This window comes from Mixophyes fleayi, chromosome 3 (assembly GCF_038048845.1).
Source record: "Mixophyes fleayi isolate aMixFle1 chromosome 3, aMixFle1.hap1, whole genome shotgun sequence".
Classification (NCBI taxonomy): domain Eukaryota; kingdom Metazoa; phylum Chordata; class Amphibia; order Anura; family Limnodynastidae; genus Mixophyes; species Mixophyes fleayi.
In genome coordinates this window covers 92,253,523-92,278,878 of record NC_134404.1, presented here as the reverse complement: position 1 = coordinate 92,278,878, position 25,356 = coordinate 92,253,523, and the positions used below count along the sequence as shown (strand labels likewise).

General features: G+C 39.7%; 1 protein-coding gene across 3 annotated transcripts in view; it reads right to left on the bottom strand.

The window, feature by feature from the left end:
• The window catches only part of MED12L (mediator complex subunit 12L), a 468,926-nt gene continuing 443,570 nt past the window's right edge, over window positions 1-25,356 (bottom strand). For all 3 annotated transcript variants that reach the window (XM_075201969.1, XM_075201971.1, XM_075201970.1), the window contains 2 exons: window positions 15,325-15,406; window positions 1-1,479 (listed from right to left, as the gene is read on the bottom strand). In XM_075201969.1, coding sequence (XP_075058070.1) covers window positions 1,427-1,479; window positions 15,325-15,406 — 135 coding nt within the window. In that variant the 3' untranslated portion in view covers window positions 1-1,426. The remainder of the gene's footprint in view (window positions 1,480-15,324; window positions 15,407-25,356) is intronic.

The window sequence follows — 25,356 nt, the reverse complement described above, 5'->3', positions numbered from 1 at the left end:
ATTATTAGATATACATCCTCCCATGTAAAAATATACAAATCACACTATCTTGCAGTCAATGCAAGTGCTTGTACTTTGGTTTTCCTCATATTTTAATCAGCAAGTGTTGTTTAGAGGGGGATTCCGGACACATGTAATTACTCAGTATTATCACCACATGGGAAACCACTTTTTTAGATAATGGTAGTGAGAAAATATGCATTTTAAATAAAGTGATATAGCCTGCTGTCCCCTAGTTGCTAGAGGCAACTGCCTCAGATTGCCTAATTATAAAAAAAAACTGCCCTAGAGAAAAACACAGTTATTCCAAATTTAGAAACTAATACAATCATTTTTTTCTTGGTTTAGAATGTTTTAAACAAATTGTAAATTTAAACAAATAGTTTACACCTACTGGCCTGAGATCTATAATCTGGAGTGCTTGGGACTTGCGGTTTTCTGAAAAAGGGTTTTTTCCTGTAATTTGGAGCACCATGACTAAAATACAGAAAATTAAGTTTATAACGACCACGTTTATGGAAAGTGTTTTAAAATAAGAAATTCCATACATGTATTACTTTACTGTTAAGGAATAATATGCTATTCCACTCACCTGCCTCATCCTGGCATTCTCTCCCTATTTCTCAATGAACAGCATGTATTATTGCTAGGGTCAGCAAGAGAGCCATTGTTATTTAGCAGGTCATTTGTAAAAGTGTCCTCTACGCTAACAAGGCAAAACACTAATGCGGAGAGTTAAAATGTGCAGCGTTCATGCTGATGATGATTAATACTACTCTCAATGCACTTCATTTGTGAATTCAGACAACACTTGTATACACAAGTGAGCATGGCTGTGTGTACTATGCAGAACACATATCAGTTTTGAAATGATCCCTGAGACAAACACATTTTATATGGTAAAGCGATGGACTGTGTTGCCATTGGTAGGTTGTACACTGCAGATCACCTATGTTGAGCTTTCTAAGTGCCAGTTAAGTATGGACCTTAAAGTTTCAATATTACTCCAGTCAAACTGAACAGTGAACAGCAAAAAAGAGCGATAGGAACAATATTTTAACCCGCCAAAAAAGCATTATAAAGTACATATGAGCTTTTAAAGTTAATAAAAACAATTATGGACTTAAAAAAAGGAAAAAACGAGTAACAGACAAAAATTTTCATAAAAGTCCATTTTAAGTTGAAATCAAAGTACAGTATTGTTCAGCTCTAATTTTGTCCGGTGCATTTATATGGGCAGCATCCACATCCACAATGTCCCTTGTCCTTATTGTTACAGCGGCAAGAAGAACAATATAAAGAAAACATGAAATACCAAACACCCCTTGTGAGGCTATCCACACACTCAAAAGAATGTATATAACTAAGACTTTCAAAAACGTATGATGTAAATAGAACAAAGAGCATTTATGTTTCGTGTTCAGGATTAGAAACTGGAAGGCTCTCCATATAAATGTACTGCTTGCTGTGGCTGGTTACCTGTGTGATAAAACACAAAAATAGAACACGTCATACAGTCATATTGGTACTATTATAGCTGTACTTGAATTGTATTATATTTGGAAATAATTCTTACTTTTAAAATAACTTTGTTTTACATCTTTATCCAATAAAAATCCTGGCACCCATTTATGATTCCTAACCCTCACCATATGATGATCATTTTATTTACACTTACCTACGCGGTGATCCAGAGCTGATCACGTGGTGTACAGACACTGTACACTGCTAAGCTCCCATTTCCCAAGCCAGCATGGAAATTGATTTTACAGGTCCGGAGACCAGCGGCACCATGCAGATCTCCTGCCTCTCAAGTACACTGTAATGCACTACATGGAAACATCAAGCGGTCTATTTAGTAAGCTACGACGAGCCAAAAATCAAGAAAAAACATCTGTTTTCTCCAGACAGTGGCCATCGCAGCTCGTCTTTTAATTTATCAAGGGGTTAAAGCAAGAAAAATGAGAGATTTCTTCTGCTTTAACTTGTTTAACTTTGGTCACTGCAGTTCCCACAAACTTCTATGAGCACTGCGATGTGACCCAGCTTAACAAGCGGTAACGACTTGGCTCCTAATCAACTGCCTTAAAAAACGCCATTTCAACATGGTGTTAGCTTATCTTTTCAGCCCTATGTACTCCATTGCCGCCAGAGAAGCCTCTCTGTGCTTCTCTGGTGCAGTAGCCACTCGGCTCAGATCCTCCTTTCGCTGGCAGTGTTAGGCTAGATAGTTTAGAAGGGGGGGGGGGGGGCACCAGGGCTTGCGAATGAGCCCTGGATTCATCAATACCAGTGCCTGGACATGCAATATACACCAATACAAAATTATTCTTAATGTCGCCCTCTAGCCAGCAATGATAAATAGACCCCCAAATCTGTTACATTACAGGTTGTGAGCAGGGGGTTGTGCAGAGATCAATGTTAATAGTTGAAATAAAAAACAAACACCTGGGGTAAATTTATTAAACTGCGGGTTTGAAAAAGTAGAAATGTTGCCTATAGCAACCAATCAGATCCTATCTGTCATTTTGTAGAATGTACTAAATAAATAACAAGAATCTGATTGGTTGCTATAGGCAACATCTCCACTTTTTCAAACTCACAGCTTGATAAATTTACCCCCATGAGTGGTGTTATAAAGGGATAAGGACAGCACCATGGATTAGGTGTGAGGGACAATTATTTAGCAGAACAACCCCTTTAACGATTTGCACATAATTAACAGATTAGCATTTCAATGTATAATAATGAAAAAAAAAGTGCACTGTAAACACAAGTAAAATGTTGAAAAATATACATACCTATATAGTAGAAGGATTTAGGAGACCAGTGCAAATGCTGCTCATCAGAATAGATGGATGAATAGTTGGACTTTCAGGAATATGTGTAATTCACAGTTCTTATTGAAAAGAGCCATAAATGTGTAAATAAACACATTTACAGGGAGAATGAACTGTTCCTTTAACTAGGTTACCATGCAATCCCAGTGACACATATGCTTACAAACTAACACAGACTTGCTATATAGTGGTGATTCCAAACAGTGAGAAACACAAATACAGTGTATGCTCACATGTTCTGCTAAGACTATTAATACTTCTGAGCTCTGGTGCCTCACCCCTAGCTCTGGTGCCTCACCCCTAGCTCTGGTGCCTCACCCCTAGGGCTAGCTGTATCAAACCTTCTAGAAACAAAAAGTGAAGGTGTTTCACCTGTACACATGGGGTCTTATTTAAAATATGCATTAGATGCGCACACAAATCTCTTTGGTTTTGAACCAGTGTAAGTAAATTGACCGCCCATTGTGCTTTAATATACAGACCTCTCCTTTCTTAGGAGATGTCTCCACAAACCAGAACTTCACCTTGGGGTGAGAGGAGGCAGAAAAATCTGCAAACTTCAAGTCCTTTGGCTGAGTGGAAATTACTGTGTTCCTTTTTTATCAATTTATCTAATTATAATAAATTTGCTCCACAAACCTGAATTTAACTTATGCATTACAAATCCCACTGGTGCACACCCTCTGTACTTGCATTGAATGCCATGGTACCACCACAGCATCGCTCATCATCTTGTGTTATTATCTGTTTCTCTGTACACAACGCCGCCTTGTTATTCAAATCCATGCAGGTTAGAAATTTAGGCTCATCGGTGCAAATTGAGGTGCATGATTTCACCAAAGAGGGTCCTGTGGTGGCAGTAATTGTGTGGGCTAAACCAATATTCATGAGAAATTGGCCTATAATTTCTCCACTTAGTTAGGAGATAGCAAAATGAGACATTTGGTGGCTCGTGCCTCGGTGGTATCACTTTTTTCCAAGTCTATTGGATAGCCAACAAATTGGCTGATGTGTAAACTTTTACAGCTATGTGCAAGAGATGCATAGGATGCAAATAGTTATTCACATCAAATTCAGCTTGGCTTTAAATTTCTGCAGATTATTATTCTTAGCTGCAAATATCAGGGAGCAACCTAAAATGTCTGAATCAAGGGGAAATTGGTTGTAATGATATAGCTCACAGTTTTTCTGACACACACTAGATGTAGTAAGGGCAAATAAGATAGGTAAGTGGTGAGTAATCTTTAGAAAAATGTGCTGTAGCAATTATATTCCCACTTTTGTTTATTTTTAAGCAATTATACAGACCTTGGTTCATTCACATTAAGCCTGAAAAAATTCTATGCACAAAACTTCATCCAATTTCCATGAACGGTCAGTATAATTTTGCCAACATACACAAAATCAGGAGTCAAAACAAGCTACATGTCCTAGTTTTTGGAAAAAGACCTTGATATATTATGAAGTTAAAATATATTAAAGAAAAAAGGAAACTGAACTAGTTGGAGTTCAGTTTGAGATGTAAAATATGACAAAATATATTATGGCAGCAGAGTAAAGTAAACACTGTACACTCAGTGGCCACTTTATTAGGTACACCTCAAGTACTGGGTAGGACCAGTACTGTTCCAAGGACAGCCTGAGTTCCTTGTGGCATGGATTCAACAAGGTGTTGGAAAGATTCCTTAGAAATTCTAGCCCATGTTGACATGATCGCATCACACAGTTGCTGCAGATTTGACAGCTGCACATTCATTCATGCTGCAAAACACTCTGTTCCACCACATTATTATTATTATTATCGTAGATTTGTAAGGCGCCACAGTTCTCTGTAGCGCCGTACATTAGGGAAAACAGGACATACATAAAACAGGGACATTCAAGGCGTACAAAATAATTGCAGACATGAAAACAAAGGGTATGGAGGACCCTGCTCATCAGAGAGCTTACATTCTAGGTGGAAGAGAGCACAGCTGAAACAAGAGGAGCAAATGTGCCTTAGAGTGGAGATTGGGATGGTTGTGAAGGTGTATTAGTGTGAATGGTTTTATTGTGGATAAGTTAAGTTCCAAAAAAGAGATGGGTTTTCAGAGAGCGTCTAAAGATTTGATGCCTGTGGGAAAGAATGCTTGGGCATGGTAGGGAATTCCATAAGTGGAGAGCAGCACAGGAGAAGTCTTCTAGGTGGGAGTGAGAAGTGATTACCAGAGACAAGACAAGGTGCAGGTCAAAGGTAGTTCTATGAGGACAAGAGGGAGAGAATTTTGATATAAGATTTGAGATGCATAAAGGGGTTGTGTTGTGGAGGGCTTTGTAGGTAAGGTTGAGTAATTTGAATTGGATTCTGGAAACAGGGAGCCAGTGTAGGGATTTGCAAACTGGTGCAGCGGATGTGAAGCAGTAAGAGAGAAAAATCAGTCTTGCAGCAGAATTGGACTAAAGTGTGGATATATGGGTATAGAGAATGAAAGATAGCAGGAGTTTGCTGTAGTCAAGACGGGAGATGATGAGAGAATGGCTAATTTTTTGTGTAGCATGTTAAGCAAAAAAAGGGCGTATTCCATTTTTGTGAGGGAGGATTGAGGGGAGGTGGTGATTCTGGCAGGAAGGAAGATAATAAGCTCTGTTTTGGACATGTTAAGCTTTAGGTAGTGTTGGGACATCCATGTGAAGATAGCAGAAAGACAGTTGGATACACAAGATAGTACAGAAGGGGAGAGGTCAGGGGAAGAGATATTAGATTTGGGTGTCATCAGTGTAGAGGTGATACTGGAGGCCGAATGAGTGAATTAATGCCCCAAGAGAACAATGAAAAACGTAAAGTACCAAGAACAGAGTCATGTGGGACTCCAACATGTAGAGGGAGTTGAGGGAAAGATGTACCAGAGGTAGAAACACTAAAGGAGCTGTTCATTATGGAAATTAATCAAGAAAGAACTATGTCACAAATTCCAATGGAGTAGAGGGTGTCAAAGTGTCAAAAGCAGCAGAGGTCCAGAAGAATGAATTTGGAGAAATTACCTTTAGACTTTGAAGTAAGCAGATCATCGATCAATTTTGTGAGAGCAGCTTAAGTGAAATGTTGGGCACGGAAGCCTGATTGCAGAGAGTCGAGAATGGAGTGAGAGCAGAGAAAGTGAGACAGGCGTTTATACCCTAATCGCTCAAGTAGTTTTGAGACAAAACGGAGGAGGGAGATAGGGCGGTAGTTAGAGAGAGAGGGTGGATTGCGAGATGGTTTCATTAGAATTGGTGGGATGAGTGCATGTTTAAAGGATGGAAATGTGCCAGCGGAGAGAGACAATTTGAAGAGGTGAGCTAGAAGTGGTCATGCAGTTGGGAGGGAATAGGGTTGAGGGAACAGGTTGTAGGGTGAGATAAGATGAGTGTAGAGGCTTTGTTTTCAGTTACTGGAGAGAATAAATTAAGGGTGGATTGGGGCGTGTAGGTGATGGTGGGTAGAGTGGGTGGAGTATGTGGAATTTGGCATGATGAAATATCTTGTCAAATTGTGTTGACTTTGTCTTTGAAGTCTGTGACAAAATCATGGGCTGTGAGGGAGAAAAGGGGCGGATGTGCAGGTGGGCAAAAAAGGGAGTTGAAGTTTGGTAAAGAGGTGATGTGGGTTAAAAGACTGGGTGGAAATTAGACATTAGAAGAATGCTTGTTTGGATGTAAGATGAAATGATGAATTTATAGTGAAGAAGAACCGGATAGGAATGAGATTCCCTCCAGTGGTGCTCAGCAGTGTGGGAGCACTTTTGCAGGTAGTGGGTCTGTTTGACGGTCCATGGTTGGGGTTTGGGTCATTAGAGACTGTATCAGAGACTGCCCTCTTAGATCTACCTCTGACCTGCGACTTGTCTCGTCTCTGGTAACCACCTCTCACTCCCGCCTACAAGACTTTCCCATGCTGCTCCCACTTATGGAATTCCCTACCACACTCATTAAGACTTTCCCACAGCCTTCAAATCTTTAGATGCTCTTTGAAAACCCATCTCTTTTTTTAGAGGTGACCTTATCCTCGATAACACTATTCCCACTAATGCATCCTCACAACTGTCCCAATCTCCAGTCTGAGCCACATTTGCTCCTCTTGTTTCAGCTGTATCCTCTTTCATTTAGAATGTAAGCTCTCTAATGAGCAGGGTCATTCATACCCTTTGTTTTCATGTCTGTATTTATTTTGTCTACCTTGTATGTCCCTGTTTTATGTATGTACTGTTTCCCCTACTGTACGGTGCTGCAGCGCACTGTGGCACCTTACAAATCTATGATACAAATATAATGTGGTAGCTGAAACTGCATTGTCTAGTCCTAAATTGAGTGTTTTGTTGTAGAAAGAGGCGGCCTGATTAGGGCAGGACAATGCAGACATAGAAGAAAGTAGTTATTTTAGTAAAAATGAAAAGTAGATTGGGTTAAGAGTACTTAGGTGTCGTTGAGTATGTGTGAATTCGGATGCAGAGGGAGGGGATGAGGTAATGTGAGGCTGAAGGAAAGGAGGTTGTGGTCAGAGAGTGGGAATGCTAAGCTGGTGAAACTATAGATGGTGCAGTAGCGAGAGTACACAGTCAAGGGAGTGTCCATCACAGTGGGCTGGAGATGAGGTCTACTGGGAGAGACTAAAGGAGTAAGTAAGTGAAAAAAGCTAGTGGTAGAGACAGTAGGATTCTCAGTGGGAATGTTGAAAACACCTAGTATGAGAGTAGGCAGGTCAAAGAATAGGAAATAAGTGAGCCAGGCCGCACAATTGTCAAGCAATTCTGAAACTGGACATGGGTGGTGATAAATGATAGCAGCACAAATGTGGGAAAGATAAAATAGATGGTGTCGAAGTCGTATAATTGGATGAACGAAAGTATATTGGTTAATATTGTTTCATTGTGCGATTGCACACGTGGCATACTGCGATCGCACGGTAAAATACGCACGCACACACTCGCATTACAACATTTAGCTATTTATATAATTCATATTCATATTGGTTCCGTTATACAGTGATTTATGAGCAGATAGTATTTAGTTTATTATTAGTTAATATATTATGATTATATGTACACTTCAGTGTTATTTAAGGTTCAGGTTATAAGAAAAGTGTAATGTCTGCTATCATTTTAATCCCCTATTCATCAGCAGCTGTCCGGTTCATTCGCCGAAGAGATCGCATATTGCATACTCCAGTTATTGATGTTAGGGAATAAATAGTCAGAGTGATACCAAACTGTAAAATGCTAATGGACTAGTTGTAACTGGTTTCTGGGCGGGAGAATCATCTGGAATGTTGACCCTCAGCCTTTGAGGGGGTTGTTTGAACTAGCCTATGACCTGTTTACATTGGACCCACCTGAAGTCTGGACCTATAGAAGCAAGCCACTTCATCTGCATTGTTCTCTCTGTAACACTGAATGTATATAATCATAGCTGTGCTCCCACTAGCTTCAGTCATTCTCTGACCACAGTATTCTAGAGTGAACTACTGTTCACTGGTACCCGTGGGAGCGCATGCGAACGCAGCGGTATGTATGTATCTTTTGGTATTGGCTGTACTGCACTGTATTATATTATAATCATGTATTGAACTGTTAACTTTTTACATCTGCTAAAATAAATTCCTTTGTGCCTTGGAAACACAATACAATCGCCTATGCAATGCTTATTTGAGAACGATAGAATTACTTTAATAATGGATAGCATGGACTTCAAAGGAAGAGAATGAGAGTGAGGGTTCAGAGGGTATGACTTGGAAGGTGCAACTTGGAGGCAGTAGAATGCCTACTTCACCAATTGGTCTATTTCTGGGTCTGGGAGTGTGGATGAGGGAGAGAACTGCAGGGAATGTAGTGTCAGAGGAGGTGAGTTTCTTTAATTGTAAGAAGGATGAGGGATTTAGAAATGATTCTAATTAGATCATGAATTAGATCATGAATGGATGCAACTTTGTTACAAACAGATCTGGCCTTCCATAGTGCACAGGAGAAGGGAAGAGAGGGTAATAAAGATATGTGGATAAGTTTGGCAGGATTGCATGTACGGGGTGGATGGAAAGGTTTGGGATGGAGCAAGGAGTGTGAGCAGAGAATGGTGATTGTGCGCGGTCTAGGTTTAGGTGAGATGTCACCAGCAGACATTAGAAAGAGCAGGGTGAGAAATAGGAAAAGTGAGAAGGATTTGTGGTTGTGAGGTTTATTTTTCTTTATGTGGGCTGGTGAATGAGGTGGGTGCAGGAGATAAAACAGTTCATATTTGCAAACTATTTAGGAGGGAAGTAGTGGGAAATCATAACAGGGGAGGGAGAAATAGAATGATAGAGAAAGAAGAGGAGTGTGGTGATAGTGAATAGGAGAGAGTGTAAATTGAGTAGGTGCATGATGGAGAGATGTGAATGAACATGTATTAGCTGAGGTAGGTAATGAGAGAGTGGAAAGGAAAAAATTATTCAAATTACTAAAGGTAATGGAAGAGGTGAAGGATACTTTACTGGCAGCTGTTTGGGGTTAATAGAGAAGGCAGTTTCTGTAGCTCTGACATGACAAAGTCTAGGATAATAACAGATGAGTAGAGGGTCCAGCAGCCATACAGAGATGGTAACAGCAATCACAATTTTAGCTCAATGGGCAGCTGAACAGACGTTGAAACAGCAATGACAGTTAAGGTCTGTGGGTCCCACAGCTAAACAATGGTAGTTTAGTAGACTCTAAAATAATCTTGTTTTTCTGTATGAAGTCAATCATCAGCGCTGCTGTGGTGTTTTCCAACAGTATTCACAAATATCCAATTTGTTATATTTGTGAGAATAAGGAAAAGTGAGAACTTGGACAAAGAGCTGAGCCAGTGTACTGCTTACTCCAACTGCCGTCCGAATGCCACCATAATCATCACCACATCTTAAAGGTGATCTATTGGATTGAGATCTGGTGACTCTGGAGGCCAATGTCATGTTCATGGAAACAGCGGCCTAATGTGTGCCAAGAAAATACTCCCCACACCATTACACCACCATCAGCCTGTACTCTAAACACAAGACAGGATGGTTCCATGCATTCATACTGTTTACGCCAAATTCTGTTCTTATCATCTGCATGTTGCAGCAGAAATCAAGACGCATTAGGCAACATTTTTCAAGTCTTCAACTGTCCAGTTGTGGTGAGCATGTGCCCACTGCTGTCTCAGTTTCCTGTGCTCAGCTGACAGCAGTGGAACCTTCTGCTGTTGTGGCCCATCCACTTCAAGGTTGATGTGCGGTGCATTCAGAGATGCTCTTCTGCATACCACTGTTGTAACACATGGTTATTCGAGTAACTGTCGCTTCCAGTCATCTTGAACCATTCTGGCTGTTCTCCTCTCGTCTCTCTTTTTAACAAAGTGTTTATTTTCCCTGCAGAACTGCCGCTCACTAAATGTTTTTTTGTTTTGCGCACTATTCTCTGTAATCTGTAAATTCTAGAGACTGTTGTGTGTGAAAATCCCAGGAGATCAGAGGTTTCTGAGATATTCAAACAATCATTCAATGGTCAAAATCACTTAGATCACATTTCTTCCCCATTCTGGCGTTTGGTCTGAAGAACTGAACCTTTTGTACATGTTTGCATGTTATTATGCATTGAGTTGCAGCCACATAATTGGCTGATTAGATGTTTACATTGACAAGCAGGTTTACAGGTGTAACTAATAAAATGGCCACTAAGTGTATGTGAAAATATTATCCTCAAAGTTTTGAAAAACATGTAGACTGAGAAAGAGACTAAGGGGGAAATGTATCAAACTGTGGGGTGTTTAGCTTATTTCAAAGCCACACATTGCTGGAGACTTGCACCTCCAAACCACCAGATGCATTATCCAGCAGTTTAGAGGGTCCAAACACAAATTGGCAACAATGTGCAGCGGTTTTGGAATCTCCAAATGCCATGTGGTTTAGGGGAAACTGCCATAAGTAATTTTAAACCCTGCATTGAAGGGCAATATACTTAGCATCGATCTTGGTCCTCTTGGGGGGAGCTTGAACGTTTACGGGGATGCTCACTTAGCATTAGGCCTCTCTCTTGGTACCACTGGCTGGTGGGTACCAGGGAAAAAAACAATGTGCCCCCGATAGTGTTTTAATTATTAAATTGTGCCCCCATAAAAAAATAAATAAATAACTAGGGCCCCTGTAATAAATAAATAAGTAACTTGTGCCCTCATGATTATAAAAAAAAAATAGTCCTGCATTGATTACAAAATAAATAGCTCTCACCTTTATACTTAAATATATAGTTCACTAAAAACTTCTACTGTAGGCATAGGCAAAGTTGTACAAATCGTAAGATATGTGCAGGTCTGCAACAGTAGCATATGGTTCAAGTTTACGTCAGGCACACGTACACCCAATTTTTTTAAACATTTGTTTTGATGGCCAAATACACATTCTCAATTACGTTGGTATAAATACAGCAGATATAACGCTCCTTCTCGTGTATGATCAAAAATATTTTTTGCTAAAATGCGCTCACAAAATTGTATAATATATGCAAAAGGAATGAAAATGCACCTATCAGCTTCAGAGTGAATACATAATCAGCCAATCAGAAGAGACTAGCTAGTGCTGGTGACTGTCATCATCAGAGGGTATTTGCCCCAGCCCTCAGGCACCTGCAATTGATACAGCTTTGACAGGCATATATCCGTCTCTGTGTGGGTCTGCATCTTTTTTACGCAAACATACCCTTACTGTACTAGGCTGTCACGATTACACTGAGAAAGTGGACGTACTCCTGCTAGCAGTTGATGCTACTGAGTAAAGAGGTGCGGAGTCTAACATGCCCCCGGTGTTCATCAGGGAACCCCGCAAGGAGTTTGGTCTTAGCTGCATGGGATGTGCAGGTTGCGGCCCTCAGTCAGTCACTAGTGAGGTAGTTGGAGTCATGAACAGAGTGTAATGAACTAGTTGAGTCAGTACCAGGAGATCAAAGCATAACCAGAAACATGGAGAAGAAGAATGGTCTAAGTAACCGAATTCAAGACAGGAAATGATGAGCACAAGAATAGTTAGGGTGGCCGAGGTCAAAACAAGAATCCAAAGAAACCGGAATCACAAAACTAAAGAATGTCAAGAACAAGCTAATCGGCAACAAGGAGTCCAACTGAGTTTTCAAGGGAGCAGACACAAACAGAAACCAGGAACAAGACCTAGAAGTGATCCAATAATCTGACACTGGATCAGCCTTATATAGGCTATTAAAGTAATTTCTGGCGGTCAGTGACATCGTACTAACCGACGACAACTATTTGAAAGTTGCCTCCCGTTGCCTAGCAAACCTCACTCAGCAGGTGTCCTTCCCGCTGCAAGAGGAGAGAACGGGGACGGTGACTAACATCGACCTATGATAGACTGCCCCTCCCCAACCCCTCATCTCCATGTGATCACATCTGCATACACGCATATGCAGCCTTTTTGGGGATTGCATCACTGCACAAACTTGCATACATCAAACTCAGCATGTGCCCAATATGTAAAATGCTTTTATGCCCAGCTCCTGAGTAAATACTATTGAATACTTGTCGCTAGAATGACAAAAAATAGGTTCTATTCTGTACATGACCCTTGTATAAATTAAATAGAACGGGAGCACAACATACACTATTAAAGTGAAAGTATACAATTGAATAGAATAAGAAGTAATAAAATAACTGCACATTTAGTGTATAATATGATATATACATGTATCTGTTGCAATGGTCTCTGTATTGTATAACTGCACACAGAATGCGCTTTTATTTTGTATACTATAGTATTTACCATTACCATTTACCAATTGCATTATTGGCAAAGTGCACATTGCCACTTCTATTAGTCTGCATTTTCATTTAAATATTCGGTATGTGTGTTTTTATGTGTATATGAGGATAAGATTTACTTATAGCTTGTACAACAGAGGCCCCATCATCAAAAACTGACCCTGAGCACTGTATCTTGTCTGTAGGCACAATCCCAAAGCTGTAAACTGATCTCCTTAACTGTACAAACATGCTGTGCTTTTAGTGGCTACAAAAGTATTTCCTTTGAGTCAGATTCATTCAATTGCTTCCAATTAGTAGCATTAGAAAGTAAACTACCCCAGTATTGAAGTAATTGTTAGTTTGTTTGTGTATAGCGATACAATCTCACAGAGGAAAAGAGCGCTGGGAAACAGTAAAACTTTTTATCAACAATGAAAAAAGTGTGAGACACTAAACTATAAAGTTTGGAGAGGTGAAGAACACAATGGCAATAATGTTTCTCTGGAAGGCATAAACGCCTATTGGTATGCAAGATGTCCTTGATGTCCCAAAATAACCCATTTTGTACATCTCTGTGTGCTTCATCAGGAGTTTCTCCTACTGACAAAGTACTCTGAGATTGCAAGATGCCTCTAGTATTGCAGAGAATTATGAAACAATCAAGAATATCCTCCATACCAGTGTCCTTTATGTGCCCTTCAGAGCTACATGAAACATCAAACTAAGCTGAGAGGATTATTCTAATACGTCTTTGCTTGAATGTTCATCAGTTTTTGAGAGTGCATCACTGTAGAAACAACCGGTGGGTGGATTCTGGTACCACAATAAAAACTGAAGGAACGAACCTACATTGGAGAAAGCAGTTTGCATGGAAGAGCGATCTTTCCTGGTCAAATTGAATGTTTCAATAAATATGTGTGAAAAGAAGGACAGAGTACAAAATTAAATAAGACATATTTCTGTACATTTTAAAGCACAATTACTGATTATTTTTTTATTAAAAAAAAAATAAGATCTTGAATGAGGCATGGGCAAAAGTTTGGGCATCCTGTCAGTCAGAACTTAATAACATCTTGTTTAGCAGAAATTGCAGCTTCTAAACGAATCTACAGTCATGGCCAAATTAATACATAACACAAATATTGGTTTTCACAAAGTTTGCTACTTCAGTGTTTTTAGGCTTTTATTGACAATTACATTAAGTCTATGCAAATATTGACTCTTTGCATAAACTTAATGTAATTGTCAATAAAAGCCTTTGACACTTATGAAATGCTTGTAATTTAATTTCAGTAGCAACATCTGACAAAAAGGTCTAAAAACACTGAAGCCAATACTTGTGTCATTCTCAAAATTTTTGGCCATGACTGTACAGGGTATATTTACAAAAGTGGAAATGTTGCCTATAGCAACAATCAGATTCTAGTTATCATTTATTTAGTACATTTTACAAAATCACAGCTAGAATCTGATTGGTTGCTATAGGCAACATCTCCACTTTTTCAAAACCACAGTTTAGTAAATATACCCCTACAAGTCTCTTCTTGGAAACACTGCATTTTTGTAATCTCCCCACAGACTTCCAATAATATTCTAGTATGGGAACAGCAACCTTAATCTTTCATACCTGTCAGTACTTTTAGGCTGATGTTGAGGTATATTCTACATTAGCTTCTAGGGTTTGTAGATATTTAGTTGAACCCATTTTTTCTTTAACCCGAACAATGTTTTCTGTTCCACTTATTGGCACTTATCATCAAAGCATAATAGATCCGCAACCATCCTTAGCGGTTGCTAATGTGTTATTTTCTTCAAAGGCTTCACCTGTTTTTCTCCAGAACTATTTTTTGTAGTCTTGGCCAAAAAGTTACATTTAATTTCATCAGTATATAGCCCTTTGTTTCCAAAGAGTTTCTGGATTTTTTTAAGTATTGATTTCCATTTTAAGATGTTGATTTTGTGATGAGGTTATTTCCTCCTGACAACTCTTCCATGTAGATCATATTTGTTTAAGTGCACCTAATACTGTGGACCTATGGACCACTACTCCAGTGTCAGATAAACCTTTCTGCAGGTCATCTTCAGTGATAATTGGGTTTTCCAATATATATGTCTGAATAGATTAATTGTATTTCTTAACGCGGTTTCTGACAGTGGCAAATCAGAGCTGGAAGGGTTTAGATATTTTTGTATAGCCTCCCCTGCTTTGGAACTGTCATTTATATTTATTTTCAAGTCCTCAGGCAGCTGCTTACAGGAGTCCATTGTTGTTAAAAGTATGCACAACATCCGGGGATTTAGAAGGGTCAGGGTATTTATTAAACTCTGGAAATGTCTTCACCTGGCTAAATTTAAGGCCTAGAGAGTCAATCATATTTTGAGGCCTTTAAAAAATGACTAAAAGGGTGCCAAAGTTTTGCACGGGAAACACTCACTTTTTTCAATCTGTTATTTTTAGCAAGTAAATACAAATTGTGCATTGATATGTACAGAAATATGTGTAATATTTCAGTTTTTACCATGTAGAGTTTGTGTTAAATTCTTTTCACATATAGATTAAGTGGACTAGGGATGTCAGAACATTTGCCTACAACTGTATAAACGAAAAATATATATTTAATTTAAAGCACCAAAAAACTTAGCTGGCAAAGCTATAACCCTTAAAAGAACAATTTGGTTTAGATTAGAATGCCTTTGATAAGATTATCTACATGTATGTACTTACTTGAAAGTTGTTTTTGTAGTTGTCTGACTAAGGCTGCAGTTTGCTGTTGTTGTTGAGTTTGCTGTGAGCCTTGTACGGGGAACTGAAAAACATATTTTCCAAAAATGACGTTAAAAATATAATACATGTGATTGTGTCTTGCCATTACAGTATATTCAGTATAAATTGATTGAGCAACTTTCATTTCTGTATAGTATATCCCTATTTAAGTTTCAGGAGCTTATCATAATGATGATGCTTCAAATAAAGCTGTTATGAATGGATATTTTATATATACGTAGCAGACTATCTAAGCATAAACCCATAGCAGCATATTGTTGGGTTCACACTCCCATCTTATTGTAGAGGTGCCTATAGTCCATTACCCTCTACTAAGCTCACTATAAGGTGTTTGTCACAAGCGAACCTGCATCAATCTGTGAGTACATGCTCTAAGGGGTACATTTATCAAGCTACAAGTTTCCGGCGGGTTTGAAAAGTGGAGATGTTGCCTATAGCAACCAATCAGTTTCTAGCTGTCATTTTGTAGAATGTACTAAATAAATGATAGCTAGAATCTGATTGGTTGCTATAGGCAACATCTCTACTTTTCAAACCCGACGAAAATACGCAGCTTGATAAATTTACCCCCAAGACTCTTTTCTTACATTTAACTGCACAACAGATGTAAGTAAATCATCCACTATATCAAGTTTTGTATGGGAACATTTACAAATAAATATATATATATATATATATATATATATATATATATATATATATATATATATATAAGAATTTTGTTTTTTAACTATTTGGCTTTAATGTATTAGTTTACATAAAATTCCATTCTTCAATAGTCTGATCCATACAATGTCCCCACAATGTCTTTTGATTCTTTTCTCAAAACACAACAAAGATCATAGTTGGTGTGGGCTGAGGGATAAAAATATTAAGTGTAATTACTGGGTTGCAAATGTTGCAAAAACATTTTGTGCTGTAGGTGTGTGTGTGCGGAGGGGGGGGGGGGTGGTTGGGGAATATAGGGGTATGATTGGGAGGAAAAAAATGTATTTTTAGAGTTGCAAGGGGGGCAGAACCTTGACCAATTGTAAAACCCAATGTACAAATAGAGCTGTCCAGTGTCTGTGGGCAAAATTATATTTTCAATTATTTGATAGTGACAGTGAAAAAAGAATGGACAGTACTATTGCAATCTGTTAATATACAATAGTCAAAATATAAAGGTGATTAGATCAGTATTTCTGCTATATTGTTGTCTTGTCAATATGATATAATTTCAATATGTTTGGTTAAGTCAGAGGCGGTAATTTATGACAGAGCGGCACCATACAAAGCTATGTGTCTCATTTGGCTGTATTGCTCCTGCTTTGATGCTGTTTCTCCAATGCTTACATACATGGGATATCTGGTATTAAATACATTGATTTACTTGCATTGATCTTTTGGACAATTACATGTTAAACATCTAGGATTTGCAAATAGCACTCCATTCAGAATAGTGGCTAACTTAAGCACTCAACTGGCTTTTTGTGCTGTGCAAAAGTTGTCCACTAATGTGAAGTATGGAACAGATTTAACGTTGCTCAATCTCTACAACTTGTAGCTCATTGAAATAACAGGTAAACCCAAACAAAAAAATATTTTTATTTGCTATGGTCTAAATAAACCTCATGGTCCTAAACTGCAATGTGTTTTCAAAATACTATTACATATCACATGAAATAGTGGAAGTATAATACATAATATATGAAAATTGTTTTACAGGTAGTATCCTGCTACCTGTTTACTGTTGTGACCCCGGCTTGGCGACCATCCTCTTCCTCTGTGTGACCCATTATGTACCGTGACTTTGGCTTGGCGACTACTCTACTGGATTTCCCTTTTGTACCTGATATCCCTGATTGCTGTGACCCGGAACCGTCTGACCTCTCTACGCTACACTGGTAACTGGCTAATAGGACCGCGACCTGCGTGCTCTCTGCTGCGAAGTCCAAACCTCCTTGCGGGGGTCCCTGGTGAACACCAGGAGCACGTTAGACTCCGCACCTGTTTGACCAGTTGTGCTAATACCGGTTAGTGTCTATTTATCTTCAGCCTTCATAGGCCTACAGCGGGACAGAGGGTAAGTGTGTGTGTGTGTGTGTGGGGGGGGGGGGGAGTGGGGGGGATTTAATGTATAAGTACAATAGTTCCTTCATCAACATAGGCTTGGAGGGTCTTTTAATATAAGTGTGGGGGATGAGGGGGTTTAATGTAAGTGTAGGGGGAATTGTGATGTGGATGGGATGTGAAATAATAATTTCATAGTAAGTTGAGAGTCGGAGCTTAATTTATTGGTGGGGTGAGGGTTGGGGATATTTAATTTAATTTATTAGTGGTGTTATGGTGGACCAATTAAGGGTGGAGTGATGGGACTATTCATTTAAAACTGGGGTGGTTTGTGTGATATTAATTGAATGTGTGGCTGAGTTTGGGTAGAAGGGGAGCTATTTCTTAAAAGTGAATGTTAATGATTTAATGTTTGGTAGGAAATTGGCTTATTTATTAAATGTAAATACTGTTCATTTTATGTTGGGGTTGTTTGGGGGGAAACTGAATCTCCTAAAGGTGAATGACATTAATTTACTGTCCGGGTTGGTTGGTGGGTGGCCTAACAATTAAACATGGGTGCTTCTGATTTAATATTGGGCTGCTTTGGGGGAGGGAGGCCTATTGTGTTCACTCATTGCTGGGATTTCTAAATCATATACCTGTCCTTTTTCCAAACAGGAACCCAACATTCCAGGATCCAGACAAGTAGCAACTGGGCTTAGGACACGAGCAGCAGCAACAAGTATTGAAAGCAGTAAGAACAGGTAGGAGACAGCAGGATAGTATGCCAACTGTCCTGATCCTGGTGGATCAGTCCCGATTTTGGGAACTGACACAGTCAGGACTTTGTCCTGTCTGTAGAGACAGTTGGGAGGTATATCTCGCTTCACATGGCTCTGCTCGAAAAGGGAGAGATGCGTGCACCACTAGTGCACACAGTATTGCCTGTGCATATGATGGAGAGAGGAAAAGTTGGAGAGCAGCGAAGCACTGTCTAAAATTATAGCCACTCCCACCCCCATGCATGCTGAACACGCCCATTGGCACCCTGGCGTGGAAACCCCTCTCTACAAATGCTGCATGTTGTGTGTCAGTGTGTCATTGCTTTGGGACCCTACCAGTCAGTCACATTGTTCTGTGACCCCATTTGCTAGTGTGCCATTATTCTGGTACCCCATGTGTCAGCTTTCCCTTGCTTTGAGACTGTATGTGTCATTGTGCCATTGTTCTGATACCCACATGTCAGTGTGTCATTGTTTTGATACCCATGTGTCAGTGTGCCATTGTTCTGATACCCACGTGTCAGTGTGCCATTGTTCTGATACCCACATGTCAGTGTGCCATTGTTCTGATACCCATGTGTCAGTATGACATTGTTCTGGGACCCAAGTGTCAGTGTGTCATTGTTCTGATACCCATTTGTCAATATGACATTGTTCTGATACCCATGTGTCAGTACAAGTGTCAGTGTCTGGTAATTCTGGTACCCATGTGTAATTGTACCATTGTTCTTATACTGATACATAATACTCAGTGTGCTATTGCAATTGGTACCCATGTGTCAATGTCTTGCCAGTGTACATTGTTCTGATACCCCTATTGTCAGTGTATCTTTGTTCTGGTACTCCACCTGTTAGTGTGCAACTGTTGAGAACTCCAAGTGAATGGTACTGGGTCCTGACCCACAGATTGCACACAGGCCCGGCGCTCCCATTAGGCAACCTTAGGCAGTTGCCTAGGGCGCCGGGACCTGCAGGGCGCCGCTGACTAGATTAGAAAATCTAGTCAGCGATTCAGCGGCTCAGAAACTTAGTGCAGCGGCGGCGGAGTGCCGCCGCTGTTTTTCAATGTCCGCGGCGCATCTCACACATGATCACTGATCATGTGATAGTCTGTCCGGCGGCGCCTCTGAAGTATCACACTGTCTGTCACTGACAGACAGTGTGAATAAAGTTGTTCCCGACGTCCCCCTCCCCTCCCCTCTCGCATGCATCGCGAGGAGCAGCTAGAGGAAGAAAAGGTAAGCAAAAATCGAATTATTTTTTTATTTAGTGTGTTGCGGGGGGCGCGGCGGCGAAATTTTGCCTAGGGCGCCGCGAACCCTAGCACCGGCCCTGATTGCACAGTACCTCTGCTGTATACCCTTGAAACCCTAAGCCAGGTGAATTGAGTGAACAGAGCAAGAGATATCTGACTGCTGTACACCATGTATTCTGTTTACGATTGCTTGTCTTTGCTGACACTTTACACAGCATTTAAGCAAACACTGCACAGCCTATTGAAGTAGTGATCGAGTTTCAATCACTGGCACCTCTGGGATTGTGGAAAATCTACTAAATTTGTGTGACTAAAAAGAAGCTCTATGTATTTCTAAACTGGGAACTTATTGTTATATATATGTGAACATATTGTTTAGAATACCGCACACAGCAACATGAGATCTTGTTTTACAGTCTTGTGCAAAATCAGACACATTTCTAAATGAGTCTATTGCTGCATGACAGTGGAAAGCGAATTCAGTATATGATGTCATAAAGCATATTATGCATTAACAAGGCAGTTACATTGCAGTTGTACTGCCACATGCATTACTTAAGTTGCACCCATCATTCACCAATTGCTTTGGAAGTCTACTGTGGCTGGGTGCAGTGACAAAACAGAAGGAATAACGCCAATGTACTAGAGATGAGCGGGTCCGAATTTGGCAAATCAGAACCCCCCCGAACAGTGCCGATCTGAGCCCGGATCCGAGCACTGTTCGGGTATTCCCGCCAATCATGAAACTCAGAACGAGGCAAAACCTCGTCATCACGCCGTCGGATCTCACTGCCAGCAGATTGAAATCAAATCAGATTGAAATGGTTATTGGTACCCTGACACGTGCAGAGAGTGGAGATGTCAGACATCTGCTCAGTGACCCTGAGCATACGTGAGATTACCAGGATCTAGTAATAGAAGTACTCTTACAATCTGTCAGCGCTGCTACATTTATGGTATGTTACAGTGATACCTGTTTTATCCTCACATCATTACCCAGCATTAAACCTCTGTAAATGGCTCCGTTAAAGGGGCAGCTGACACAGGATTTCTAGAAAGTCAGTTGCTGCTTCGATTGGCTAATTATGTTCCTAATGGCACGACTAAATTAATAAATTACCAGTTCCCATCAGCGCCAGGTCAGAAGTGGTAAGACTGGCCCGTCTGCCCTACGCCGATCACCTGCCACAATACGGAGGGTGCAGTATGTTCCGTTATATCCCATTATACACCCGCTTCCATACAGTAATGGCTGCACAGGGAATACACAGCGCTGACGCAGTGATGTCCCTGACACGAGGCTGCGCAGCGCTTTGTAAATGATTATAAATGTGTTCTTCAAGGATTCTTCCATTAAATCCATAATAAATGTATAAAATGTAACAAGAAGGAATATAGATGATTTGTGTGCACACAGAATTATACCGGATAGACATCATACACATGAACTGTCTTATGTTATATGGGATAATGTGCTCCCGTATGAAAAAAAAACAAAAATATGGATTTTAGCACTTTTTATGCTTTTTTTTAAAAAAAATCAGAACCCAAAACCCAAAATCAGAACCAAAACCTTTTGTGTGGTGTTTTGGCAAAACAAATCAGAACCCAAAACCTCAAGCTAATCAGAACCCAAAACACAAAAAGTGGCCGGTGCACACCCCTACAATGTACAAGTCTTTCTTGCAAATATCCAATACTGTGATTCACTGTTTTCTTGAATTTAGACAATTATGCAATTTATCAGGAAATTTCAAGATTGCTTTTTGAAAGCAAGGGAATCAGTCAAGAGAAGACACAAAATCCTGTGGGCTCACATTAAATAAAGTGCAGAAAAATACTCTACACATAAAATCTAAACATGACATTGGAATTCCAACAGCTGAACATACAGTACAAGCAAATGTATAGTATAAGATTTTAGTGTTTGCTTTCTATCTCATAGTATAACCAGCCTCGCAGGAAGCGGTCTCTGAAGTCTTGTCAAGGGTTTCAGAATGTATTACATCTTCTTTAACTCCCTTTATACATAGATTTAGTCTAATCACATACTGCATATTGAATATTAATATTACTCACCATAAACATTATTCACCGTAGCATTTTATTTTCTCATTGATGTGTGAAATAACTACAACTTAAACATTGACTGAAGGCAAGTGTGGAATACTCTACTGCCCAAAGGGAAAATGTAGCAAAAATAATATTTTCATACCTTTCACTAAAATATTTAACAAGCATTATAAATCTCTCCTAATGTTGACACGTTACTAAGCTTGAAGAAAAGGCAACGGCACAACCAGTATTGATGAACAGTTATAGGATCCTGTTATAATGTTAATATTCAAGTAAGCTGTATATCAAATACATTTTAGATACAGTATTATTGTGCTGCCAGTCATGTAATGTGCTGTGGTGCTTTAAGGAAACACATCACATCACGTTGCAAGATTACCGCTTTCTACAGCCAAAGAGGTAGATTTACCATTGAAAACTTATGAAACGCCATAAAAAGATGAACAGAACGGGCTCTGTGACCCCTTCCCCTGAAAGGAATAGCCAGCACCAGTTCTATAATCTGGGAGGGTTATTGCTAAAGCAATAGGACAATGAACATGGAGCCCCCATGCAAATGCGGCAACAAGCACAAGGTTACGTCAAGTTGGACTTGTCAGGCAGGGAGACCACCAGCTTTTAGTCATAAGGTAAAACTAGCCCCAGCCCAATCAGTATGGGGTGAAATTCCCTAGGGAAAAAATCAAGTGTTGTTGCACAGTCCTGGGGCTCTACCTGTCACCCCTGGGGCAGTGAGTGCAAGGGTAATAGTCCATAGACCACAAAATATTAAGTACTGTTGTGGAACTACAAATCACTGCAACTCCTGGCAGCCAATAACTGCATGGACAGAGCATGTTGGAGCTTGTAGGACCTTCTCACATCCCCACACAGTTAATGTATTATAATTTACTTCCACCACTGGAATATATTGATTGTTACTGATACTTTCTTGTCCACTGGTGCCATAGAAGCAAAATATAATTATAATATAATGTCTATTAACTTGTAGATCACCTTGTAAGATGGGCTATGTTTCAAAGTGGGTCCCCCACTTCCTCATGTAGTGCATGATTCATTTGACAGTAATCAGGTTCTGGAAATGTGAAAGTGGGGATGAAAGGTAAAGACAGATGGCACAAGACTGGTGAACCATGTCTTTATTCCTATTATATGCCACCAACCCTGTGCCACAATGACAATTCTCTGTTTACCAGAAATGTCACTTTTGTTTGTTCTTCTGTACAGCCAATATCTTAATAACTCCTTGATTCTGCTTTTCCAACTTTGTTGTGACTAATTAGTAAATGTGTAATTAAAGTTTAAATATAAAGGCAATTTCTTGGAAGAGTGACAGTGAAACATGAAATATTTCACACAAAGTGTTAACTGACAAAATAAGTGTACTGCAGCTATGTTACCTACAGTCATTCTCAATGTATGACCTCTTAGCTCACTCATTACTGACCCAGGTTAAATGTTTCATGTAGGTTTAAATAATTGTTCCCAAAATGTGAAAGGACTCCAATCCCGATGAGCATATTAGGTAAAAGAGCTCTTTAAACTACCAGCTTTCACCAAATTTTAGTTCCCACTAAATTTCACATGAACTTATTAGATATCACATGTCCATATAATTACACACAGGGGGAAGATTCCTGTTCTTTGAGCAAACATAACATCGGTATGCAATCTATCCAGTAACAACCTATAAATCACTCTACCTGTAAGGAATGTTTCATAAAATCCATTTTTGGTCAGCAAAATATCGTACCTTGAGAAAAAAAAACGTTATTTTCTTAGTTTTAACTTCCATACATTAACAAGTTGCCTGTACTTTAAAAGGCCCGCAAGGAATATTCCTATGGTAAAAGCTAGCTCAAAATTCGCAGTAAGGACTGAAATATAAGTAAAGTCATTGAGAAGTCTGTATGACTCCAATTCTCAGACAGGACGGAAATACAAACCAAAAATGTAAGCATATAAATGAATGCTCCATGTGGCCTGATTGAAATGATTAATTACTGGCAAAATCATCATAAAACAGTATATTGCAGAATAAGCAGAAAAGAAAAGTTAAAAAAACAGTATAAGCAGTATTGCATTAAAATAGTAGTTTATAGTTACTTTGGGCCTAATTAAGGCTTGGATATAAGTCCAACCATGGGCTGCAAAAATTCACTTTGCCACAATAAGCATGCGCACCAAACTCTGTCCAAATTTAGAGTTCAATGTAACTTGCACTTGTGGCTTTCAACAACTGTAGCAGTGGATCAGTGGTGGGCAACCTCAAGAAGAGTATAGTACTGGCGTGCACATATAAAAGTAGCACGCTCAATTTAATTGCGGCATAGTTAGCCCATCTCCTCTAAGAAGGAATATTTATTGTGGCTTCCTTAGCCTTGGTGCAGATGCTATGTTTACAGTTAAGAAAAAAAAAAAGATTAACTAAATATATAAAAAATAGTTAAAAAAAAAAATCAACACCCTCCCAAAACCGAACAGGCACCAGTGCTATAGCCTGGACTGGACACAAGCGTGGGGTCTCCTTCCAAAAAGTACTGTTGTAGAATTTTGCAGTGGAGCACATCTGCACCCATCTTTCCTGACACCTCGCCAACAGTCCCACACAAACCTGTGCATACTGAAGTGCTGGGGTTACCTATTACAGGTCTTCTGATCGGGTGTAAATCTAGGGTCTCATGCAGGTATTAAGATCAATGCAAGGATGACAAATCTGTCTGTGTTGGGGGAGTCAGGCTAGGAATATACCTGAATCAACCAAGGGTAGGCTTATGTGAGCTTTGCTGGTTTAATCTGGAGATTATGGATAAAATTTGGAGGGACAAGTGTCAGGATGTGTCTACAGCCTTCTGCAATTCATGCTGCTTTGTATTGGCAGCTCTTGCCTCCAGGACTTTTGGACTTGTTATATTAATGTTTATCTGGCAGTAACTCTATTCATCAGAGATACTGCTATTGTGCCTTCCTTCCCAGGAGTTAACCTGTTGCACCAATTAACTCCAGCACCTGGTGGTTCCCTATTTATCCCTACCCCTCTCTATTACCTGTGCTGGTCATTGTTGTTTTGTTGCTTTTCCTTATGATTGTGTTCTCCTGCTTTTCCTGTGCTCTGGGACTTTCACATGCTGCTGCTGACATCACTACACCAGAATTTTCTCCACTCAGCCATTCTACCTGCATCCACTGTATTTCTTGCTACCAGTTTCAGCTTTACTTAGAAATCCCTGTGCAGTATCAACAATATTTGGTTTGTACTATTTTCTGTGTTTTCTGATTAAAAACCTGCTCAACAAACACCTTATGCTTTCATCAAATCCTGGGATCCATAGCTGTGAATTCCACTGAAGCGTGACAACAAGTATGTGGATATTTATTGTTGCTATGAATTTTGGTAAGCATGACTGGGATAGAGGTCTGGAGAACTGGTCTGCACTTTTTGGGTATATGACTATTGGGCAGACAAAGGAAAGCCTAGGTTGGGTCAATTTGGGCATCAGTTTACAATGGTTGGGTTTTCCCAGAAAAGGATGGCAGCAACTCTTTCCCAGGGCTGCTGTGTCACTAGTCAGATGGGGTCATCAGCAGGAAATAAAGAGAAGACTGTGCTGGCAGTTTAATGACAACCAATGTGTAAATTCATTGAGTTCTGTAGTTGGCCAGTGGTCTGCAGTTGCTGCACTGCCCTTTTCTTCATAGATGTATGCCGTTGACCCAGACACTGTTTTATCAAGGGTGTCATTATAGTGATTTCCGGAAGGGAATGTTAGAGAAGGACAGTTTAGGGTGAAGTTGCAGTAATATTAACTAAATGAATGATTAAAT